At 34.2% G+C, this 20,483-nt stretch overlaps 3 protein-coding genes across 3 annotated transcripts; 1 reads left to right on the top strand and 2 right to left on the bottom strand.

Moving 5' to 3' along the window:
• Positions 1-4,295: 4,295 nt before the first annotated feature.
• On the bottom strand, positions 4,296-4,727 carry LOC107829431 (uncharacterized). Its single transcript, XM_016656894.2, has one exon. It carries the CDS (start codon positions 4,725-4,727, stop codon positions 4,296-4,298), a length of 432 nt encoding a protein of 143 aa, XP_016512380.2.
• Positions 4,728-10,412: 5,685 nt separating this feature from the next.
• On the top strand, positions 10,413-15,023 carry LOC107777948 (uncharacterized). Its single transcript, XM_016598117.2, has 4 exons — positions 10,413-10,666; positions 11,448-11,860; positions 13,562-13,604; positions 14,222-15,023. Exons 1-4 carry the CDS (start codon positions 10,543-10,545, stop codon positions 14,674-14,676), a joined length of 1,035 nt encoding a protein of 344 aa, XP_016453603.1. The 5' UTR covers positions 10,413-10,542; the 3' UTR covers positions 14,677-15,023.
• A 334-nt stretch (positions 15,024-15,357) lies between these two features.
• On the bottom strand, positions 15,358-20,444 carry LOC107777950 (ATP-dependent Clp protease proteolytic subunit 3, chloroplastic). The gene is made up of 5 exons (XM_016598123.2): positions 20,035-20,444; positions 19,250-19,364; positions 18,992-19,167; positions 16,003-16,098; positions 15,358-15,906 (listed from the first exon to the last, which is right to left on the bottom strand). The coding sequence occupies exons 1-5, from the start codon at positions 20,344-20,346 to the stop codon at positions 15,616-15,618; spliced, it is 990 nt and encodes a 329-aa protein (XP_016453609.1). The 5' UTR covers positions 20,347-20,444; the 3' UTR covers positions 15,358-15,615.
• Positions 20,445-20,483: the final 39 nt, after the last annotated feature.

The following is a 20,483-nucleotide window of genomic DNA, read 5'->3' on the forward strand; positions in this document are numbered from 1 at the left end:
TTGCTCGAAAGTAAACGCGGTAAGTTCTCCCTCCTTTTCCAAAACATTTCCCGAATCTTTCCCTCTTTTAATTTCATTATGCATTTAGCCCTAGGTTTTCCCTTTTCAACACCTCGGTTGAACTGCTTCTTCTCTAGTGCATTGCTTCCCTTCATATGCGCTCTCTCAATTTTCTATCCATATTAGTCACATTTTGTAAGTATTATTCTTCATCTCAATTTATGGCTCCTACTCTGATTTTTGAATCACAGATTATGTTTTTTGTGTTGCTCCATTATTTCAATTTAAGTAATTTTTTTATTAAGATATTTTCAGGCTAGGAATATGATTTATTGGTATTGCATTGTGTCTTGGGAATTTCTGAAGTGAAGTATCCATTTGGGCGAATCAACTTCAGAATGTCATTGCTCGTCTAAAGGTTTTTTTTCTTTTCCTCTTAATTTTATTTATTTTCTTTATCTCAGTAGCAGTAGAATTTGGGTTTTTCAGTTGTAGTTATTGCTTGAACCAGTAATGAAACCTTTATGGACAATCTAACTTGAAATTTATTCTCTTTTTTAAAGAGTGTTGATATTCGAGGGAAGACCATTAGATGTTTTGCTTCTGGCTACAGATTACTCAGTGTTGTAGGTAGAAGCTCCTTTATTTAACGCAAAGTTTTTTCCAGATTTCAATTAGAATTTAGTTCTGTTGTGTGATGTTGAAATTGATTGACCCACAAATTAATATAATGTGGGAATTGGGAGAGCATAAATGCATTTTATTCTGCGGATTATTCAGTCAGGGAACTTGCTAATATTTTTCTCACTTCTACATTGAGGAATATCAAGATAGTACATGGTCTTCAATGAATGCATCTCTTTTACTTGATATGGTGACAAATTTATTCTTCTCTAGCTCATACTTTAGTAGTTTAGTTTTTCACTTTTCTTAAAAAAATAAATTACTGCAGATGAAAACTTCCTCTAGTAATATGTCTTGCATCATATCATTATTGCAGATGTGCACGTTTCTAAGAGTACTGGACATGGTGTAATTTCAAACCCGCTATCAGGTAAGTTGACTCATTTTATTGTAAAAACTAGCTTATCTACGGCTCGCATAAGTTTTTGAACTTATTTTATATATGCCTTCAAATTTGAATATTTCTAGCAGACAAAGATCAGTAGGCAGGTAAATTATTTGTATGCTACTGATATTTTATTTATTTGGAAAAAGAAAATGACTCCAACTTTCTATATAATTACTCGAAATTGAGGGTGAAGAACATGAGCCTTACATCGGAGTATCTCAAGCATAAATATGGTATACTACGTAGATGATGTTTTCAATTAAGGATAGAGTAGTTTTTGTAAACCTAAAGCCAAGAGAGTTGTATGATACAGAAGAAGTTGTGGAAGATGAAGGTTATGAGAATGAGTCATACTAAGAGTTAGGATATAACTAGCTACAGACCATCTAATTGATGATGTAGTCGAGGCAAATACTGCTACTTATTTGGCAACAAATACATACAAATCCGAATAAATTTTTTATTTAATATGGTGTTTTATCTAAAGGTAACAATATTGCATCTTTAAGTAGTGCTTATTTATTTCATTTATAGATATGTTTAGAGATGATATTCATATTTGGTTTAAAGGTATGTTCAGAAATGGTATTCACATTTGTATTCGTATGTGTTCCCCATAAGAGGATCTCTTACTGTGGAGTAATTCTATGGACAAACTTTGATGAAGCCAACTTGATTGAATGCTAATCTATGCATATTTTGGTTTAACAGATTGATATGATGTTATGATGGCATTGAGTGGTAAGTTTTGCTTGTTAACTCATTTCCTAAATCTTTTCACATATTTTCCCCAGGTCACATTAAGTAACTAAGAGTAATTTGTTATATATTCTCTTGTAGTTTTTGCGAATAATACATATACTAGTGGAATTCATGCCTTAGAAAAAGTTTTGCGCGTTTTAATTTGTTGCTTCTTTTGTTTGAAGTTGGATCCAACAGATGTTAAAATGCTTGGTTTATTTAACTAACTACTCCTATTATACCACTCCTATTTTATTCAGTTCATTTCTTCTACTTCAATTTTCTAGTGTTATTATTTCGATGCAAGTTTGTTAATTATTGGGATAGATTACAGCTTGTAATTTATTTGCTTGATTCTAATGTTAGAAAGCCTATAGTGGTTAATTTATATTTTATTAGTTACATTATGATTTTCGTGAATATATGGCAAGAATTTATGCTATCAAGTAAAATAGTTCGTGGATATAAGTGTTGTGATGATATCCAAAGAAATAGCTTTGTACTTTAGCTCTTATTCATGTGAGTATCTAACAACTTCAGTTCAATGCTATTGTTAGATCAAGTAACAGATTTACTTGTAAGAAGAATCAGACCTTTCGTTTATTTATATACCAAGATGTGTAGAGTGAGCCTGCTTCATTCGGTGGATGTGAGAATATGATCAGGTGACAACAATACAAATCACCAAGCAAATACTTAGCAGATCTGCATATTTACTTATTATGGATAGCTGTAGAATGTATAATGTTTAAATTATCAAATGTGTTTTTATAACTTTAGTGTGATATGAATTTGAATGTGTTGATGTTTGTTACTATAGATATTCTTAATGGAATGGATTTATGTTGTATGAGTTATTGAGTTTATTTATTGAATCCTTGAATTAAAAATTTCCATTATTGTGACAGTTATAAGCTGCCACTGATTATTTTTTTTAAAGATTGAGATCAAATTGTGTGGGTTTATAACTCTCTCACATTATTTTTTAAAAAATATTGAGATCATATATTGGGTGTTACAAACCGTTGCTAATTGCCTTTAAAAACCATCACAGATTAAAAATTTATATTGTGGCGGTCGTCGTGGAAGTTTTACAAAATTGCCACAGAAATGCTCGTGGCGAAGGTAACTGTGGTGTTTTTTGAAACCGCCACAATTCATTTTGTAGGGGTCAAAAACCGCCACAAAACTTTAAAAAATCCCCACAAAATGAGCCTTTTCTTGTAGTGTATTACACCAAAATAGAATTTGGTATAATATTTTGTGTAAGGTCGGAGATGGTCTAATACAATGGCCTTCCAATTTTGTTAAACGAAGCATATATGCAAGGAAGAGGAAGAGATCTATAGAAAGGAGTTTGGATTTGACGGAATGGACAAAACAATAGTTAAGGTTCATGAACAAATTAAAAGGTGGGAAAATATATTTGATAAGGATGACAAAGTCGTACTCTATTTCTATTTTCTCCACTACCCCAACCTCTTTTCACACAAATCCATCAATTATTACTCGGTAAATGATTATTCTAGCACTATAAAAGATCGTGGTGCGGTGAATAAAATTTTTTACTTCTTAATGAGTTATTTTGATCTTGAGTCTTTGAAATAAAAAAAAATAATCGGGAGTGCTCCTACTTTAATGGGCCTTACACAATGTGAATTTAGATGTATAGCGAACACCGAGGTGAATCCTAGTAATAGTTGCTAGTATAAGTGAGTGGTTATTTACTTGGTTAGCCTAATTAGCTAGAGTTCTTTGGGGGTTACTATAGCATTTGTATATATAAAGCCTCTTCGGTTTTGGTTAACCCACTGTTAATGGAAGGTAAGCTGACTGAACTTTCCCAAACTTCTCATCTCAGATTCTCCTAATTAAGGAGGAACAACATTTGTTACATTGGGCCATTGTCTTATAAGTAGGAACAACATTTGTTACATTGGACCATTTCCTTTTCTTCATTATTTCTTTTTCACAAAAGTTGCAATATTAACATTAGCGTTCTAATATCTCATTTATGCGATAGCCTCAAAAGGATCATTTCATTTCCTTCACATATATATAGTTCACTTATCTTCTAGGATTCTTCGAATCAATAATCCTAGAATGTTATGAATCTGACGATTTACTTTGTTAATGATCATAAAGTTGAGGTTCCTTTCTTTCTTTAGATATATGCTGAGAATGGTTTGGTTTTTTTAGGTGTGACATGTGAGAGCATATCAAAAATATATAGCGAGCGGAACAGAGAGAGAATGAAACAGAAGAATCTTGTCTTGATGTTGGATGATATTAATGAGTTAGAATTGTGAAATAAAACTTAATAAGTAATGGAAACAAATTGAATACATTACAAATTATAAACTTGTAGTAGATTTACAATACGTATGGGAGAATGAAAAGTGACCAAAAGCCAATATATATGTACATGTACTGCAGTCCGATTAGAATTCACAACTACTCCTGGTCTGACAATTAAAACACATCAACCAAGATGAACGGTCGATAGGAGGCTACTGGCTAAATGAGAGAAAATGATGGCCGTCGAAGCTGGAACACTGAGGATGAAGAGGACTAACATCCCAAGAGCCAAACTAGGCCTTGTACTCAACAAATGCATTTGTAAACAGCCTACCAAATTGCATATTACCTCATCATAAGAAGCATAATATTGCTTTTCCCATTCCATCCATTCTGCAGGTGGCTCATAATTTCTCTCAATCACCTTCATCTCATGAACTCTTTTCCTTAACACAATCATGCTTTCATCCACCAATCGCCCCCTATAATCCCAGTCACAAGAATCGTTACGTCGTGCAGAAATTTTACCCTTTGATCTAATTCTCAGGTGAAGCAATTTTGGATCAGAGAAAGACAAAGATGGAAGTGTACAAGAAGAAAAGATGACTTTTTCCATGGCTGATAACAAGATAGTATTCAAGTACATAATTTGGTTGGCTTGCTCTTGGCTATTTATATAAGATTAAGCATTAAGGGAATATCAAGATTTATGATTGAAAAGGAAAAAGAAACTACCTGGTAACGGTTGCCACATGTGACATGACACTTTCTCAGATCCACATAAGGTTGACATTGCTGTTTTAATGTTCAAAGCCGACCTGGTGAATTATTTTAAGCAAGGGTCGGTGATCATATACTCTGTACTATTTTTTAGTCAGATTGTACTAATATTTAATGTGCTGACTTAGCTTGAAAACTGAAAAGCGCTTTAAGTCAACTAGATGAGTTTTTTGAAAAATAACACCATTATTTGGGTTATGTATATGCAAACAAACAATGTGGTGCTTTAATGAAGTGTCGTGGCAATTATAATGTCCCCTGCAGCCCATCAATTTTATTCAAGTGTGCTTTACTAAGAGCGTTTGCGATGTGGTGCTTTAAGTCGACTGGTCGACTCAAGCATATAAGGGACCTAAAGTCAAAATTTAATATAAGGCGTAATTTTTTAAAGGAAAATTTTAAGATATGTTTTTATTTGAAGTTTATTCTTCTAATTTTTTGAGATATAAAGTTGTTAATAATTTTTTATAATTTATTTTTTTCTAATAATTCTTGCTCGATTGATAATATAACCAACTTATTTAATATTTTTTGAGATATTGTTGATTTACATAAGATTTTACAAATCATAGAGGTATAGAACTATTGGAAGTTTAAAAATATTGCTGAACACTTGAACTAGTAAAATCTTGGAGAAAGCAGGTGAGTAATGAAATCTTGGAAAAAGAAGATAAGTAAGAATATCAATGAGAAAGAAAAAAAAATATGTATGGTTTTATGAAAAATTGGAAAAAAAAAGAGATTGATTTGGACAAATTAAAGAAGAGAGAGCAAATTTGTTAATGAATGAGTAAAAGGTGGAAAACTGAAGGCTGGAAAAATTATTCATCTACCCATTTTTAATTAAGTCAAATTATTACTTTATTTATATATCTAAAAAAATTTCTTTCCTTTTATATTAAAAACTCTACTTTTATATTTAAAGTACTAAACATTATTTTTTAAATACCCATGAACCTATCACTTTTAAAAAATGGAGCCCCAAATTTGGGGGCCTGAGGCACAAGCCTTACTACTGTTGGAGCAGGCCCTGTAAGTAGATAGCGATTTTATATCCAAAATAAGCACATAAGAGTAGGGGTGTACATAGGTCGGGTTGGTTCGGATTTTGCAATTACCAAACCAAACCAATTGTATCGGATTTTTAAATCTATAGACCAAACCAAACTAACAAAAGTCAAGTTTTTCAATATCGGGTTTCTCGGAGTTTTTTCCGATAAACTTGTGCTCCAAATATTTCTATAGTCCTAAATACAATTTTACCAATAACAATCATATTTTTATTTTTTAGCATTGACCTCAACTATGCTAGTCAATAGATTGTATGGTTCCACTTTATAAAGGTCTCTACTTTATAAATTATTTTCCACTTTACACTAAAATGCTAATAAAAGCTTAAATCAATTGACATGTCCAACTTCAATTGAACCTTAGATAAATAATTAGAAAGAGTATGTTGGAGTATCATGGATAAATCAATTGCTTTAAGTATTATAAAATGTCTAATTTCTCCGACTGTCAAATCAACTGAACCTTAAAGAAACAATGTAATACAAAAGCTTCTTAATCGATTAAAAACCATGCACCAACTTTCTTTTAATTAATTACCTTAAAGTAGTAAAGATTTCAAAAATAATTATAAAGCAAATTGTAGTTAACTATCCCTCTAATCAATCCTCAAAAGTGAGTCTGTATATTCCAAAAGAAAAGAAACAATTAACATATTTAATATTAAATAATATAAAAAAATAACTATACTCATTAACAATTGAATATAAATTATTACCTTCTTCAACTTGCTCAATTTGATGGACTTCCTCTAACATGTCTTCAAACTTATATTCCTTGAAAATACATCAATGTAAGAAATAATGTAGGAAATACATCACTCTTAATTTTACATAGTCCATATTATTTAACTAAATGATTCAAAATATAAGTAAAAAAGTTTCAATATCTTTTTAATTAACAATCAATTACTCATGTTAATCAACTAAGAGAAACAAAATAAACAAATGAATTCGATAATAGGGAGGAATACAACAGATTTGCAAAAAAACTCGCTAATTGGAAAAAGAAAAATCTTAGTTAATTGGGAAAAAGCAAGGCGTATGTATCCAGTTAAAAGAAAACATGTAAAATAAGATAGGGAAGAGCCTTACCGATGAGAGCAAAAGAGAGTTGATAGGGTTAGAGTTGATAGGGTTTGAGCTAATTGGGGGGTTTTGGAATGGAACGATAGGGTTTCTTGCTTTTGGAGAAGAGACAAAATGATTTCAATTGTTTAAGTGTTTTAGAACAGCTTTAGAACTAATCTAGTTTTGCATTAGGACTAGGTTTTGGTTTGGGCTCAATTATTCTTTTATGGGCCAGACAAAAACAAACATTTACATGAGCTATAAAACCAACTTAAAATATTGTGCTAAATACAGAAATTATAAAAAATATAAGAAATATTTATAACTTACATTCTAATAAATATTTTTATCTATCTAATATATAAAATATGTATACATGTAATGTCGGATTGGTTTAGTTTCGATTTGACTTTTTTTAGTTAATATCAAACCAACCCTATTATGATCGGGTTTTATTTTTCAATACCAAATCAAGTCAAACCAAACTACTAGTCAGGGTTTTTTTTCGGGTTGACTCGAATTTTCGGGTTGATGCGGATTATCGATTTAGTTTGAACATCCCGGCATAAGAGTACATACGTATATGAAAATTATCAGTGTTAGAGCTGAAATTCCTATTGAAAGACATGACTATTAAGCTCATGTGCTGCACAATTAAAAGACTAAATTTAGAGAAGTACATGAGGAGACCTCAATCGTGAAAGTCAAGATAGCTAAGAGCATGTTTGGCTAAGTTTCTAGGAGGCCAAAAATATTTTTTTTCTCCCAAAAAAATATTTAAAAAAAAAATTAAGTTATTTGGCCAATACAGAGAAGTACTTTTGGCCAGCAACAGAAATAATTTTTCTGCTTTTGGGAAGATTTAGAACAAAGTTAGTAAAGTTAGGTAACAATTAGTTTCTTTTTGAATTTAAATTTAAAAAAAATTAAATTATACATTATGTGTTGTTAATAATTAGTTACTCTTTTACAAAAACTACCATCACTATACATAATTTCATCCGACGACATTCTTCTACTGATAAGGAATTCAACTATTATGCTAATGAAGACATTACTGCAGAGATTGAGGAAGGAGATGGGCCTTCTGATATTCCTTTAAAAAATACAAGACGGGTCTTCTATTAATATGGAGGCGTTGTGTGATAGAAGTAGAGATGAAATTGTTGAGAAATATTATCATGTATGAGTGACTTTACTTATTATTTCATGGTGGATTATCAATATATAGTAATTTGTGGAATAGACTTCTAATTTATACTGAATGATATATTTTGATTATTCAAATCATCATGTAACAATAAGTAATTATACTAGATAATATAATATGATTTCACTACTAAAAAAAGGAAAAAATCGACTGCCAAACCCGACCGATGTTGATCGTTAATTGGCAAAAATCGACCAAAAACCGACCGATTCGTGGTGGTCGGTAATCGTATGGTCGGTAGAGCAACCCGACCGACTTCGGTCGGTATTTTTCGACTGATTTCGGTCGGTATTTTTTGACCAATTTCGGTCGGTCAATTAAAATTCTAAAAAATAAAAAATTACCGAAAAAACCGACCGAAGTCGGTCGGTATTTTTAATCATGTAATTAAAAAAATATACCATGTGGGAATCGAACCGGGGTGTATACTGTGGCAAGATACTATTCTACTACTAGACCATCAGTGCCTTTTGTTTTAAGACTGTCTTTTATTTTATTTATACTCTTTAATTATATTTTCGCGCGAAAATAACCGACCAATGTCGGTCGATTTTATTAAAAAATAAAATTACCGACCGAAATCGGTCGGTTTTTTGAATATTAATTTTTCTTTATTTCAACGTTGGTCGGTTTCTTGAAAAATAAATTTCGCGGGAAGCAAAAGTAGTTTTCCCCATTTTTGCGCAAAAGAAATCGACCATAGTTGATCGATTTCGTTAAAAAAAAATTAAAAAATAAAATATTTTGAAAAACCGACCGACTTGCAGATTTTTTTTACCGACCGTGGTCGATTTTAGCTGAATTTCTAGTAGTGTTTGGTATAACTATATATATAAAATTAATTTAAATCTTTAATATGTTTGTTTGCTTTATGTTTTATATTTTAATAAAATAAAAAATAATAAAAGTCTCTTACGATAAATATCTAAGTTCATTTTTCTCTTTAAAAGAATTATAAGACCTTGGTACTATCATTTTGGTAATTTAACACTCAAATGCACTTTTTAGAAAGATCGGTCAAACACAATTTATTTACCAAATGTTGTAAAAAGTACATATTAAATGAATTGGCCAAATACAAATATATATATTTTTTAAAAGTACTTTTGAAAAAAATAATTCTAAAAAAATATTTTTCAAAATAAACAGATTTTGTCAGTTTCACCAAACAGGCTCTAAGTTACATATGTACATGCTGTGACCATAAAACAATAAATTCATCATCTAAAGGAAGCATCAGATGCAGATCAAAGGGATATTCTGCTTGGTTATCTTGTAGTTAGTGCAATGTTAATTGGTAAATATGTCTAGAATGGAAGAAATGTGTCCGTTGTTTATGTAAAGAAAAATTCCCCCATCCAACTTAAGGGTTAATAAGTTCCTAGTCTTCAGTCTTCACTCTTTTGCTTTAGGTTATCCGTACAATCTTAACTTTGAGAAATTGAGAGATCTCTTCAATTCTATTCAAAATGTATTGCGCGAATCTCATTTTCAAGAGATGAACTAGCTTATAATTTTCCCAGTTCATGAATTTATGTGGCACTTTGTAGATTAATATCAACAATGTGCGACTAAAAGTATCTGAAAACAAAAATACCCTAAAATATGCGATTCCTGCATAATATTTCATATAGTATTATTCACCACATAAAAAATCATAGATTATAACAATTTTGCTTTATAATTTGACGAATAAATAATTCATGTGTTATTACTCACATTATATGTTATTCATTCCTTATAAAAGAAATTACATATTTATTCAGTATATAACAATTTTGCATATTAATTCTTGACCAAAGGACCTTTGGTGGACCAGTCTGATGAGCGTGTTCGACTTATAGCTTGTTTGGCCAAGTTTCTCCAAGTTAAAGCAACTATTTTTTCAAAAAAAATATAATTTTTTTTTAAATTTAAAGTATTTGGCTAAGCTTTTAGGAGAAAAAAAGTGCTTCCGAGGAGAAGCAAAAGCAGTTTTGGAGAAGTAGAAAAAAATAGCTTCTTACCGAAAGCACTTTTAAGAAAAATACACTTAAAAACACTTTTTAAAAATTTCGTCAAATACTAATTACTGTTTAGAAGTATTTTTTAAATTAATTAGTCGCTTTTAGAGCCCTAATTGAGTAATTCTTCCTTGTGGACACAGAGAAACTCTTCGCAGAAAAGGAAAAAGGAAAATAACAGGGACACAATTACACAAACACACACACACAATTAGCTGCAAGTTGCAAACCACCCACTATTGTCTCCTCCGACCTTGTATTTCGTCTTTCGGTGGATTGTGTCGGCTAGGGCTATTGAAAATGGCAAACATAAACAGCAAAGAGGAGCCAAGCACGGCGCCACAGCCAGATCGGTGGTACAATCTGAGCCTAGGCTCTTCCTTCAAAGACCACCATCCTTCCTCCAAGTTCTGTACTTTACGCTGTATGTTCTCCTGATCTCCCCCTCTCTCCCTTTTTTTTTTATGCACGTTTTTTTCTACTAGTATCTACATAGATGAATACGAGGAACAAACTTCCTTTGTTTTAATAAATATAATGTCCAGGTTCTGTAATTTTATATAACTTTATTTCAAGTGTGTTGAATACGTCCTATATTATGCTGCTTCTCGTGTAAGACAAGTCAAGAACAGTTGCAAATATACGTGAGGTGCAGCAATTTGAAATTTTTAGGCTCAACTTGTGCGTGCGCGCATTTATGCATTTTGTATATCTAAAATTTGGAGATAACTTAGTTCTCTCCCAATATCAATTAGGCTAGTGATGCAGCGGTACTCCGTATCCACTAACTTAAATTCTTAGATCAATCTTTAGCCAAGTATGGTGAAAATGCTGAATTAGCTAGCTGTGTTTTAGTTGGCCATACTTAGGGGGCGTAGCTACACCAAATAAAGGAGGTTCACTTGAATCCCTTATACTATGAAAATAGGATAAAACACACACTATTGAATCCCCTTGATACAAGGAAAACTTCTAATATAGCGGCAAAGATGGTTCAAGTATTGATTTAGGTTACATTTTTAAATCCCATGTGTGTCCTTATTGTTTTTTTTATCCCCCTTATTAGAACTGTCCATAACTTGCATTTGCATAAATGACAAAGGATGAGATTTGTATAACTTTCCCTTAACATTATCTTCTTTTTTGTGCCATCCTAATGTTGTTGCTGGAATAGTTAAAATGACAATTCCTTTCTATATCTTCAGATGAATTTAAACCTGCTTCAATTGATAAAAACCAACCTGGAAAACTACACAAGACCAAGGACAATAAGATTTCTGTTGAATTTCAAAATAACCAGCCTGGTAAACCCAAAGTCGCCTTTGATGGGAGTAGTGAGGATTACAAGGAAAATGATGCTGTTCTTTTCTTTGATGGTGAGTCATTTCGGTTGGAGCGGTTACACACGGCAGTTAAGCGGTTGAGGTATAACCGACTCCCCGGAGAATCCGCTGCGGCAGCAGTAGCAGTAGCTGCATCTGCATCTACACCTGCACGTGCACCTACACCTTCACCGATATCTGCACCGGTTGGAATGCCTGCAGAGGCGAGTTCACCTCCAGTTTCCAAAGGGGCTAAATTTCAGTCTCAGAATAAGACTGCAGTTCCTGCTGTACCAGTAAGTTCTTTTGCAAACTTACTTTCAGTTTCTTCTAGATTACTTAGTACTGCAATGTGATACTTTTGCAGATTTGTATACATGACTTTCTGTATTTATGCTTACCATTTGAAGAAACTGCTTACCTAATTCTCTGATAAAAGATTTCAAGGGAGTTAGGCAAAGCTAATTGAGATTACCAAGATGATAAATTATGATAAACTCACCTTCTTAGTAACATGGATGATATCTGTTCACAAGTTTATTGAAAAAGATAAAATGAAATAAGCTTAATTTGCAGTTATATACTTATATCCATATTCCATAGTCCAAGTAGTAGCTTGATCCAGATAGAACTGACATATTATGGCTGCCCCAGGATTTTGATAACATGCAGAAGTCTGCCAATTGGGACCTAATAAACCGTGACATTTGACATTGATCATTTTTTATTTCCTTGGTAAACCTCATTCCAGTCAGTAGATCTCCATTTTACTTTCTAACTATTCATTCCAAAATTAACAATGGCAGCTCTGTCCAATCGGCAGATGTCATTTCATCATCTGCTTTGCAACTCTCAGTTTTGAATGAGATATTCTTCTCTGGCTGGAGACCAACAAGGACTCTTGCTCAATCATAGATCAAATTTAGGTGGCAGAGTCCTTGTTGCATTTGTAGTTTCCAACTGGAATGCGCTCCTTTTGGAGGAATGTTGGGTTGGTTTCTGTTATGCACGTGTTCTCTCTTCACCCTTAAATCAATCTCAAAGTGAAGATAAAAGCAAGCTTATCCTGGTTTTGGTCCATTCAAACTTAATTACGATTTGGTGAAAGATGAAAGTGACTCCTCCCATGATTATTTCTCAACTCATCTTCAACCTGTATACCTTTGCTTTGTGCCACTCTTTAGATCAGTGAAAGATATTACTTGATTGATCTCTCTAACTTGAGTTCTTCTGTTGAGACTCCCCACAATTTTGTAATGCTAAACTGAGTCTGGTTGGAAACCACAATTTACCTTTGCTTGCACTGGTTTTATGCTTCTGCATAGCAGAAGAAAGGAAATAGTGTTATATGTATGTTTGCATAACTGGGTACGTGGCTTTGTCAAAAAAAAAACTGGGCACATGGTGTAGTTACACATTTTGGTGGAATGTTAGATGCTGGGGCTTTGCCGCTGCTTCCTATTATTACATGTAGTACTTGGCAAAGTGATCATCACTGCACATGTTGGTATCTTCTCTCCGCCCATTCTACTTGTTTCAATATAATGAAAAGAAATGGTGGGGTCTGTAGTCGATGGGTGCACTGCCTATTGCCAACAACTTTTACAGCCATTAGTTTAAAACTGCAGTCTTGAGTGACAGAATTTTCTTGTTTAAATCATGCTTGAACTTGTCTAGCTTAGTTCTTGAAATTGCCTTCAGATGATTGTATTTGCCAGCAACATTATTCTTCATTGTATCTCATTTTTTGAATTTTACGGACTACAGATAAAATCGTTTACTCCTTTTTCGTCTTCGTCGCTGTCTGATGCGTCTCATCAACCTCTCATTTTTTCCATAATATCTAGCTGCCTTTAGTATATCAATTTTAGCCTTTTTATTTTATGTTTGCCCCTCCTGATAAAGGGGAAAAATGATTAGTTTGTCCGTTTCCATATCCTTTGTAGTTTTGACTATTAGACCAATATCTCTAACTTTTCTGTTTGATGCTTGTTCAGGTTGAGGTGGAACGGATTGAAGTTGGTGATTTTCGAAGTTCAGGTATGTATTCTCAAAGTGAGCCCTGTATGGTGGTGTTAAGCTGAAAAGATAGGGAATAAGGGGGTTTTACCTTATGTTTTGTTGAATCTATCCAATGAAGGAGGGTAAATGGTTATTAGACACAGATTGGAAATGCAGGGGAGAAAAAGAATGAGATGAAAAAGGTATAAAAGATCACTCAAGTTGCCGGAATTAATTATTCAAGGGCCTAGCTTGACCAAGAAGAAGATACCTTCAGGACTTAAGTTGTCTGGAGTCTTCTGCCATTTGGCTCTCACAGTTTAGGATAGGCTTAAGTTGTATCATACCATCCACGACACAATAGTTTGATTGAGGTTTTTTTTTCCTTTCTAATCAGTAGTTTGATTGATTTAAGCTGTGCACATCTCATCTGTTTCTACCTAGAAAATCATTTTGCATTTGTTCTGATTGATTAATGGCTAAGATTTTGCTTCCACTTATCTGTTCTTTTTTTTTTTTTGGTTCAATGGTTTGTCTCAATCTGCATCATTTATGGGATAGGCGAGCTCCTTTTTAATGAAACCCTGAAATTTCTGATTCCTTATCTGTCATTCATGCCTTTTTTAGTAGCTGACTCTTCGTCTTCTTTCTTCTAGATTCAAGACACAAAGGTGAGAAGATTTCTGAATATCCATCTTCACATGCAAATCAGTCAACTGCATCACCAGACATGAAGAATGATGACCTGGAGGAAGAATTGGATATACTGAATGACGACGAGGATGATACTACAGCAGCCAATGGAGGGAATATCACCGTGAAAGAATTCGGAACAGGCATTGATATTAATATCCCACACCAAAACGATACAGATGATGAGATAGCTGATGTGGATGTAAGTGATGATGATGAGGATAAGGGCCGCAATGCTGCAGAAGAACTTAGAGCTCAGGTAAATGCAGAGGAAAAAGAGGGCCATACTTCAAGTTCTAGCAGTAGTAGTGGAAGTGACAGTAGTGGAAGTGGGAGTGGCAGCGGGAGTGGAAGTGGAAGTGATAGTGCAAGCAGCAGCAGTGACAGTGAAAGCAGCGACACAGTCAACTCTATCTGAGAACTAGAAGTATTCTGGTGGTCTTCGGGGTGGATGCTTCAAAGTTTGAAATAATTGCAGAAGAAGCCACTACATTGCTTTTAGGTTCAGTTGACTGACAATGCAGTCCGAGGATCAAGCTAAATCTTTGTTGGCATGTCCTCTTATTTTGTAGTCTTTTTTGCAGTATACCTTTCCTTTCTGCTATTCTCTTTCTATTTATGTCATTTTTGGCTTTTATCTACAGATGCAGGAAACTGAAAGAATAAAGACTGTATTATAGAAAAGATAATTACTGAATTGTAAATGCCTCTTGTCCATTAGTTTTTTTAATTCTGGCATTTTATATTTGACCTTTTACTGGATTGTAAATGCGTTTAATGAAGCTATCATTGAAGAGGAAAGCAATGAGGAAGAATCCTTCATTTGCTTTGGTTGACAATTCGAAGAATTTCCTTTAAATATCAAATATTAGGTATAGCATGTAAACTAATTGCATCTTTTTGATAGTACAACCAATATATTTGCTGCAAAGTTGTTACGACAGTATTACGATAAAATAATTCTTTCATTGGCTAATTTATAGGATATTTCATTCAATCATTAGGTGAACGGAGTTGGTTCCCAAAAAATCATTAATCACGAGGGCTTATTAATCGTTAATGCTTAACTTAAAAAATTATGACACGAGTCTCGCACAAATTGGTATAACATTTTGCTAATTTAATTTGCATTTCAAATTGCTTTCTAACAATAGACCTAAATCCTTAACAAAATACCAATTCAAATACTATTAAACAACCTTAAAAACAATAGACATTGGTACAACAGAAAGCTCAAGAGACCTCGAGCATAATATAAAGTAAGTATTAATCTACAATTAATCCCTGAGACGACATCTCAAATTGAATACGACTAGTACATTTGTTGAAGGCCACATGTTACATGTATCCCAATACACTATAGAGGAGTAGGTGCTTCATCTTTCTGTTCATTGCTCTTTTGCTCATCATCTTGACTACTCACATACCCATTTTGCAACATTCTTTCTTCAGAAGGCAAATTTTTCTTTGCCTTCTTGCTTCCTTCAATCTTCCACATATCCCAAACTCGTGTTTTTGGCGGAGCTGTGGCATCTGCAGTTGGTGCGACCAATCCTGGTTTGCCATCATCGATAACAGCATCAACCAATCCGTATTCCTTAGCCTCCCAAGCATTCATGAAATTATCACGATCTGTATCCACTTCAATCTAGGGAAAAAATGAAAGGAAAAAGAGAAATATAAGAGTTATATAACTTTCACAAACAATTCATTTACAGTAAGAGACGGTATCTAAAATAATCACCTTTTCTTCAGGCTTGCCAGTAATTCTTGATAGTATTTTGTTAAGCTTAATCTTGTGGTATGCCATTTCTCTGATCCGTATACTCATCTCCGTTGCCTGGAGTAACGAGTCAAATAAAAGTTATTATTGTGAATGAAGATGAGTTCAAGGAAGTACATCTTGATTAACGAGGAAAAAGACAGAACAAAAAAGAAAGAAAAAAGTTATTAAACTAGGAAAGATGCATGCTAGGATGACGGAAATTGACCTACTTGAAACACGTCCAGAGAAGAGACAGTAGCTTATTAGTAGCATTTATTGATATGATACTGAGTGCTGGCATAACTCCCTCAAATAAATTAATGTCACATCAATAAATATTAGCAGATTATATGTTAGAACTAAGCCAAATAGCATAAGATCAGGTTACTGAGGTCACTAGGTGGACTGATTTGCAATTAGGATATATTACACACTACCTAATTGCCCTTTTTTTTTCTTTCTTCTAATGAAGAACATATACCTAATTGCCTTATGCAACCATAATTAGGCCTGGAGCTTTATGCATCTTCATTGGCAATATCCTCATAGACATAAAGAGAATAGGTTAAGATAGGGTTATAAGCAACTCGAAAGATAGTTACCGTGAAAGAAGCAATTGACTGATTACAGTATTGGAGAAAATCATAGTTCTAGGCGTAACTCCCTTGAACTTCAGAACCATTACAAGCACCACTATTGATATATTAATTAAATTGCTAATTAATTTAGTTCCTTCATTACTTGTCCCCACCCCGAAACTGACCCACGGCACAGCGCCCATTCTCGCGCGCGGGAAGGCAACAAAGTTCAGTTCATGAGACCGCAGCGGAGTGGAGCAGCCGCGACACGAAGTTCCTTACCTTAGCTGGATCTCGCTGGTGCCACCTAAACGGTAGGTAGGCTGCGGATGTGTGACGTTTGGAGTTGTCGTTCGTGCCTGCGGATCATGGCCTTACCACTCGGTCCCCGATGGCCAGCGGGGGATTCGGTATAGCAACTCAGGTTCGTTTGCGCTGCGCGTTCCCGCTGGACTGGACACATCCATCCCTGGTTGCATATGGTTGACAGTTACGCTCTAACAATCAGTTACTTGTGACTCCGTAATCTCAAATAGAAGAGCTTATGCCAATGTTTCCCACATGCTCCACATCTCATGACAATCGCAGCGGCTTCAGCTCATGTTTAAGTTTGACCAGGTAAAGGAGGTTTATTTTTGGTTCTTACACTCCTTGGCATCAATTTGCCGTTGGATCAACACTCACTCACTCAATATTACTTGTAAGACCAGTGTGGTACTTGCATGTCCATAAGGAATCAACATGAAACCAAAGCATGCACATTCCTTTGGTTTGGGTCTAACCAATTATAAAAAAATTTATGACAAAAAAATGCTATGGTTGACCACTGTACTAGAAAGTGCTGTAAGAAATTGTTTAAATAAATTGTTGTAGTAGTTGACTGAATTTTGGTAATTAGTTTCGGAGAATCGTATAGAGTGTAAAATCAGAGTCTCCTAAACTTAGCACAACCCATATATTTTCTAAGAGCAACATGTGTGCATGAAAAGGATAACTATAATCCCCAACTACAGTGATTTTGCTAGCTGAATTGACAGGCCTCCCCATGACCTCATTCTCTCAGGTCTCCTATACTGAAGCTGATACTTTCCAAAAGGAGTCCCTCAACATAGCTCAGTCAAACTTCTGGCATCGAGCTGGACCAAAATATTCACAGAGCATAAGACAAATATTTTAGCCCCAAAAACTATACGATTAGCAAATGAATCCCTGAATCACATCTTTGCTCTGTGATATCTGAATGAATTTATTTATTATAAACTAGCACTAGCCTAGGCTAGCCAAAAGATTATTGGCACAACAGGAACACGAGAGGTTTATGCTTCATGTTTGACAAAATAGCCAGTGCACCCAGTAACTCCTGAAGCTGCTAGGGAATCTGACAGAGCAAATTCAAAACTGAATAGCAAATGCAGATAAGTTCAAGACATCAGGTGCAACTGTTATTGAACTTCAGTCGTACTCATACATAAGAATACTAGCTTGGATGTCTAGATCTAAAAATGGCCAATGAAAGCTCAACATGAAACCTGATTGCTGGCTATATCATGCATATCGTATGTGCATACGCCCATTACAAGCATACAATGTAAAGCAAAAGCTTTAACCCCATTTGAGTGGACAACTGCAGACATTTTGACTGCGGGACATAGAGAGAGGTGGGAGGAGAAGTGAGAGAGAGATCTAACAGATTTTTACATCTAGAAGAATAAGTTAGTTAGACCAATAAACTATTAACTATATGTCGAACAGTTTTAGAACCAATCCTGTGATCAGTCAAGTTAGTATTTATTATACATTGATTCAGAATTTTACACCAATCCTTCCCAGCAATGAAATGCTGCAGGAGAGGCCACTATCAACTGAATGAGCAAATCAAAAGCTATATGTAGCGAACTCAGATATATCCAGAAAGAGAACTGAATACGAACGGGATAATACTAACAAGACAACCAGTGAGCACTGAGTCTAAAAGATAAGGATGTTCCAAATTTGACAGGGCTAACTTATTGAACTTCAGAATAGAAAAACAAACAAAATGAAAATTGTTCAGAAATCCGAGAGTAAAATATCTTGCAGAATCGGGAACTCAAGATGCAGTGATGCCTCAGTGTTACAGTGTTTTTCATTAAAAAAACTTACGCAAATGCATATTTCATAGAAAATATTCTGGCAAGAAAGTTTTTTCTGCGTGTTTGGATGTATATATGTAGCAAAAGAAAATACAAAAAGCTTCAGAGAAGCAGCTCAGTGAGCACAAACAAATAACAGTACATCAAAGTTGAACCATCAATCACGCCCTTGCATAACTTAGGTTTTTCTCGAATAAGAGTGTCAAGCAAAAAGAAAACACTACAAGTTGATGAGTAAAGGGAAGTGTAAGCACATACTTTACCACCAGAAGTTCCAAGTGGTTGATGAATCATCACCCTTGCGTTCGGCATGCAGTACCTCTTTCCCTTGCTGCCAGATGCGAGGAGAAACGCACCCATCGATGCAGCCAGTCCCATGCAGATTGTAGAAACATCAGCCTTGCACAATTTCATAGCATCATAGATTCCCATCCCTATCAAAAATGGTGTGTTTCAACTTCAGCTGAAAAGGATAGCATCAGATCCAACCAAAGTAAGTGAAACATTTAGACATACCAGCAGTTACTGAACCACCAGGTGAATTAATGATCAATCTGATGTCCTTTTTCTGATCTTCGGCATCAAGAAATAATAGCTGGCTTATAACAAAATCTGCAGTCGTATCATCTACCTGTTCATCACCAAACAGTTTCCCAAGTCTTAGAAACAACATTGCACTTCTAGGATTCAAATATAAGATAATTCCTCATTGTCAAGTTCTAATCATAATGTAATCAATCATAGATAGCGCATCATCTTCTTTTTCAATAAGGTAAAAGTTTATCATAGATAGCGCATCATCAATTGGCAATGGATAAGAAGTCAAGTAAAAGTTTGTTCGTGCAGAACGAAAAGCTATCTGTTTGGCCAATAGAATAGTGTGAATTGTTAACAAACAGGAAAAACCCATCTAAGAATTAAAAATCCTTGCAGTGACAACTTCCCCAAGCAATACTAACAATATTAAGCAACCAGCAGCAAAATTGACATATTAAAACGGAATTGAAAAGAAAAAAACTAATACCTATATGACCAGTTAAAGAAACTACGTACAATATTCAAATCTTTATTGAATTACAAAACCCCAAAAGAAAAAAAAAACAAATCTTTCCAGAGTAATGACACCTAACACTAATTAAGCTCACAGAATGTAGTAAAATTAACAAATTAATGCGGAACCAATGAGAAACATAATCCCCATATGGTCAATTAACAAAACCACGTATAAAGTTTAAATTTTTATTATAAAGAGTGAATTAACAAAACCCAAAAAACAAATCTTTATTAAAATTAGTGACAACCTGAGAACCCAAGAAGATAATCCTTTGACGAAGAAGCATATTGGTAGTATCAAGTTCTTCAAATCTGGGCAACCAAGAAGGTGCTTTTGAGTAACTCGAAACATCCCAGTTCCGAGATAGTGTCGGCTTTGTTGTAGAAAAATTGTGGGTCGATGCTTTTATTGATAATCCTCCTCTTCGTTTATCATGTGTAATAGTATTTTGTAGTGAATTTCTGTAAAATTGTTTGGTAACTGTGGGATTGTAATTGAATAAGGTTGAAGGTCTTGTTGGTGCCGAGGCAGTAGTGAATGTTAGACAACCTCCCTCCATCTAAGCTCTCGATTCTTTCTCTCTGCTTTTAGGGGTTTTGGCTAAGGAGCTCGGGGACTTGGAGTATTGATTTTTTCAGTTCCTTTTAACAGATATTACACATATATTCCGGAAAAGAAAAACAATTTTTCTAGTTT

The sequence above is a fragment of the Nicotiana tabacum genome, chromosome 17 (genome assembly GCF_000715075.1).
Source record: "Nicotiana tabacum cultivar K326 chromosome 17, ASM71507v2, whole genome shotgun sequence".
NCBI classification, from domain to species: Eukaryota; Viridiplantae; Streptophyta; class Magnoliopsida; order Solanales; family Solanaceae; genus Nicotiana; species Nicotiana tabacum.

Bases quoted from the DNA above. Each gene is read 5' to 3' on its own strand.
- LOC107777948 (XM_016598117.2), top strand. From the start codon at position 10,543: ATGGCAAACATAAACAGCAAAGAGGAGCCAAGCACGGCGCCACAGCCA. The intron at 10,667-11,447 runs GTATGTTCTCCT...CTATATCTTCAG, and splicing joins CAAGTTCTGTACTTTACGCT to ATGAATTTAAACCTGCTTCA. The intron at 11,861-13,561 runs GTAAGTTCTTTT...ATGCTTGTTCAG, and splicing joins CTGCAGTTCCTGCTGTACCA to GTTGAGGTGGAACGGATTGA.
- LOC107777950 (XM_016598123.2), bottom strand. From the start codon at position 20,346: ATGGAGGGAGGTTGTCTAACATTCACTACTGCCTCGGCACCAACAAGA. The intron at 19,365-20,034 runs GTTGTCACTAAT...GGTGATGAACAG, and splicing joins TTATCTTCTTGGGTTCTCAG to GTAGATGATACGACTGCAGA. The intron at 15,907-16,002 runs GTGATTATTTTA...TTTTTTCCCTAG, and splicing joins CTGGCAAGCCTGAAGAAAAG to ATTGAAGTGGATACAGATCG.
- LOC107829431 (XM_016656894.2), bottom strand. From the start codon at position 4,727: ATGGAAAAAGTCATCTTTTCTTCTTGTACACTTCCATCTTTGTCTTTC.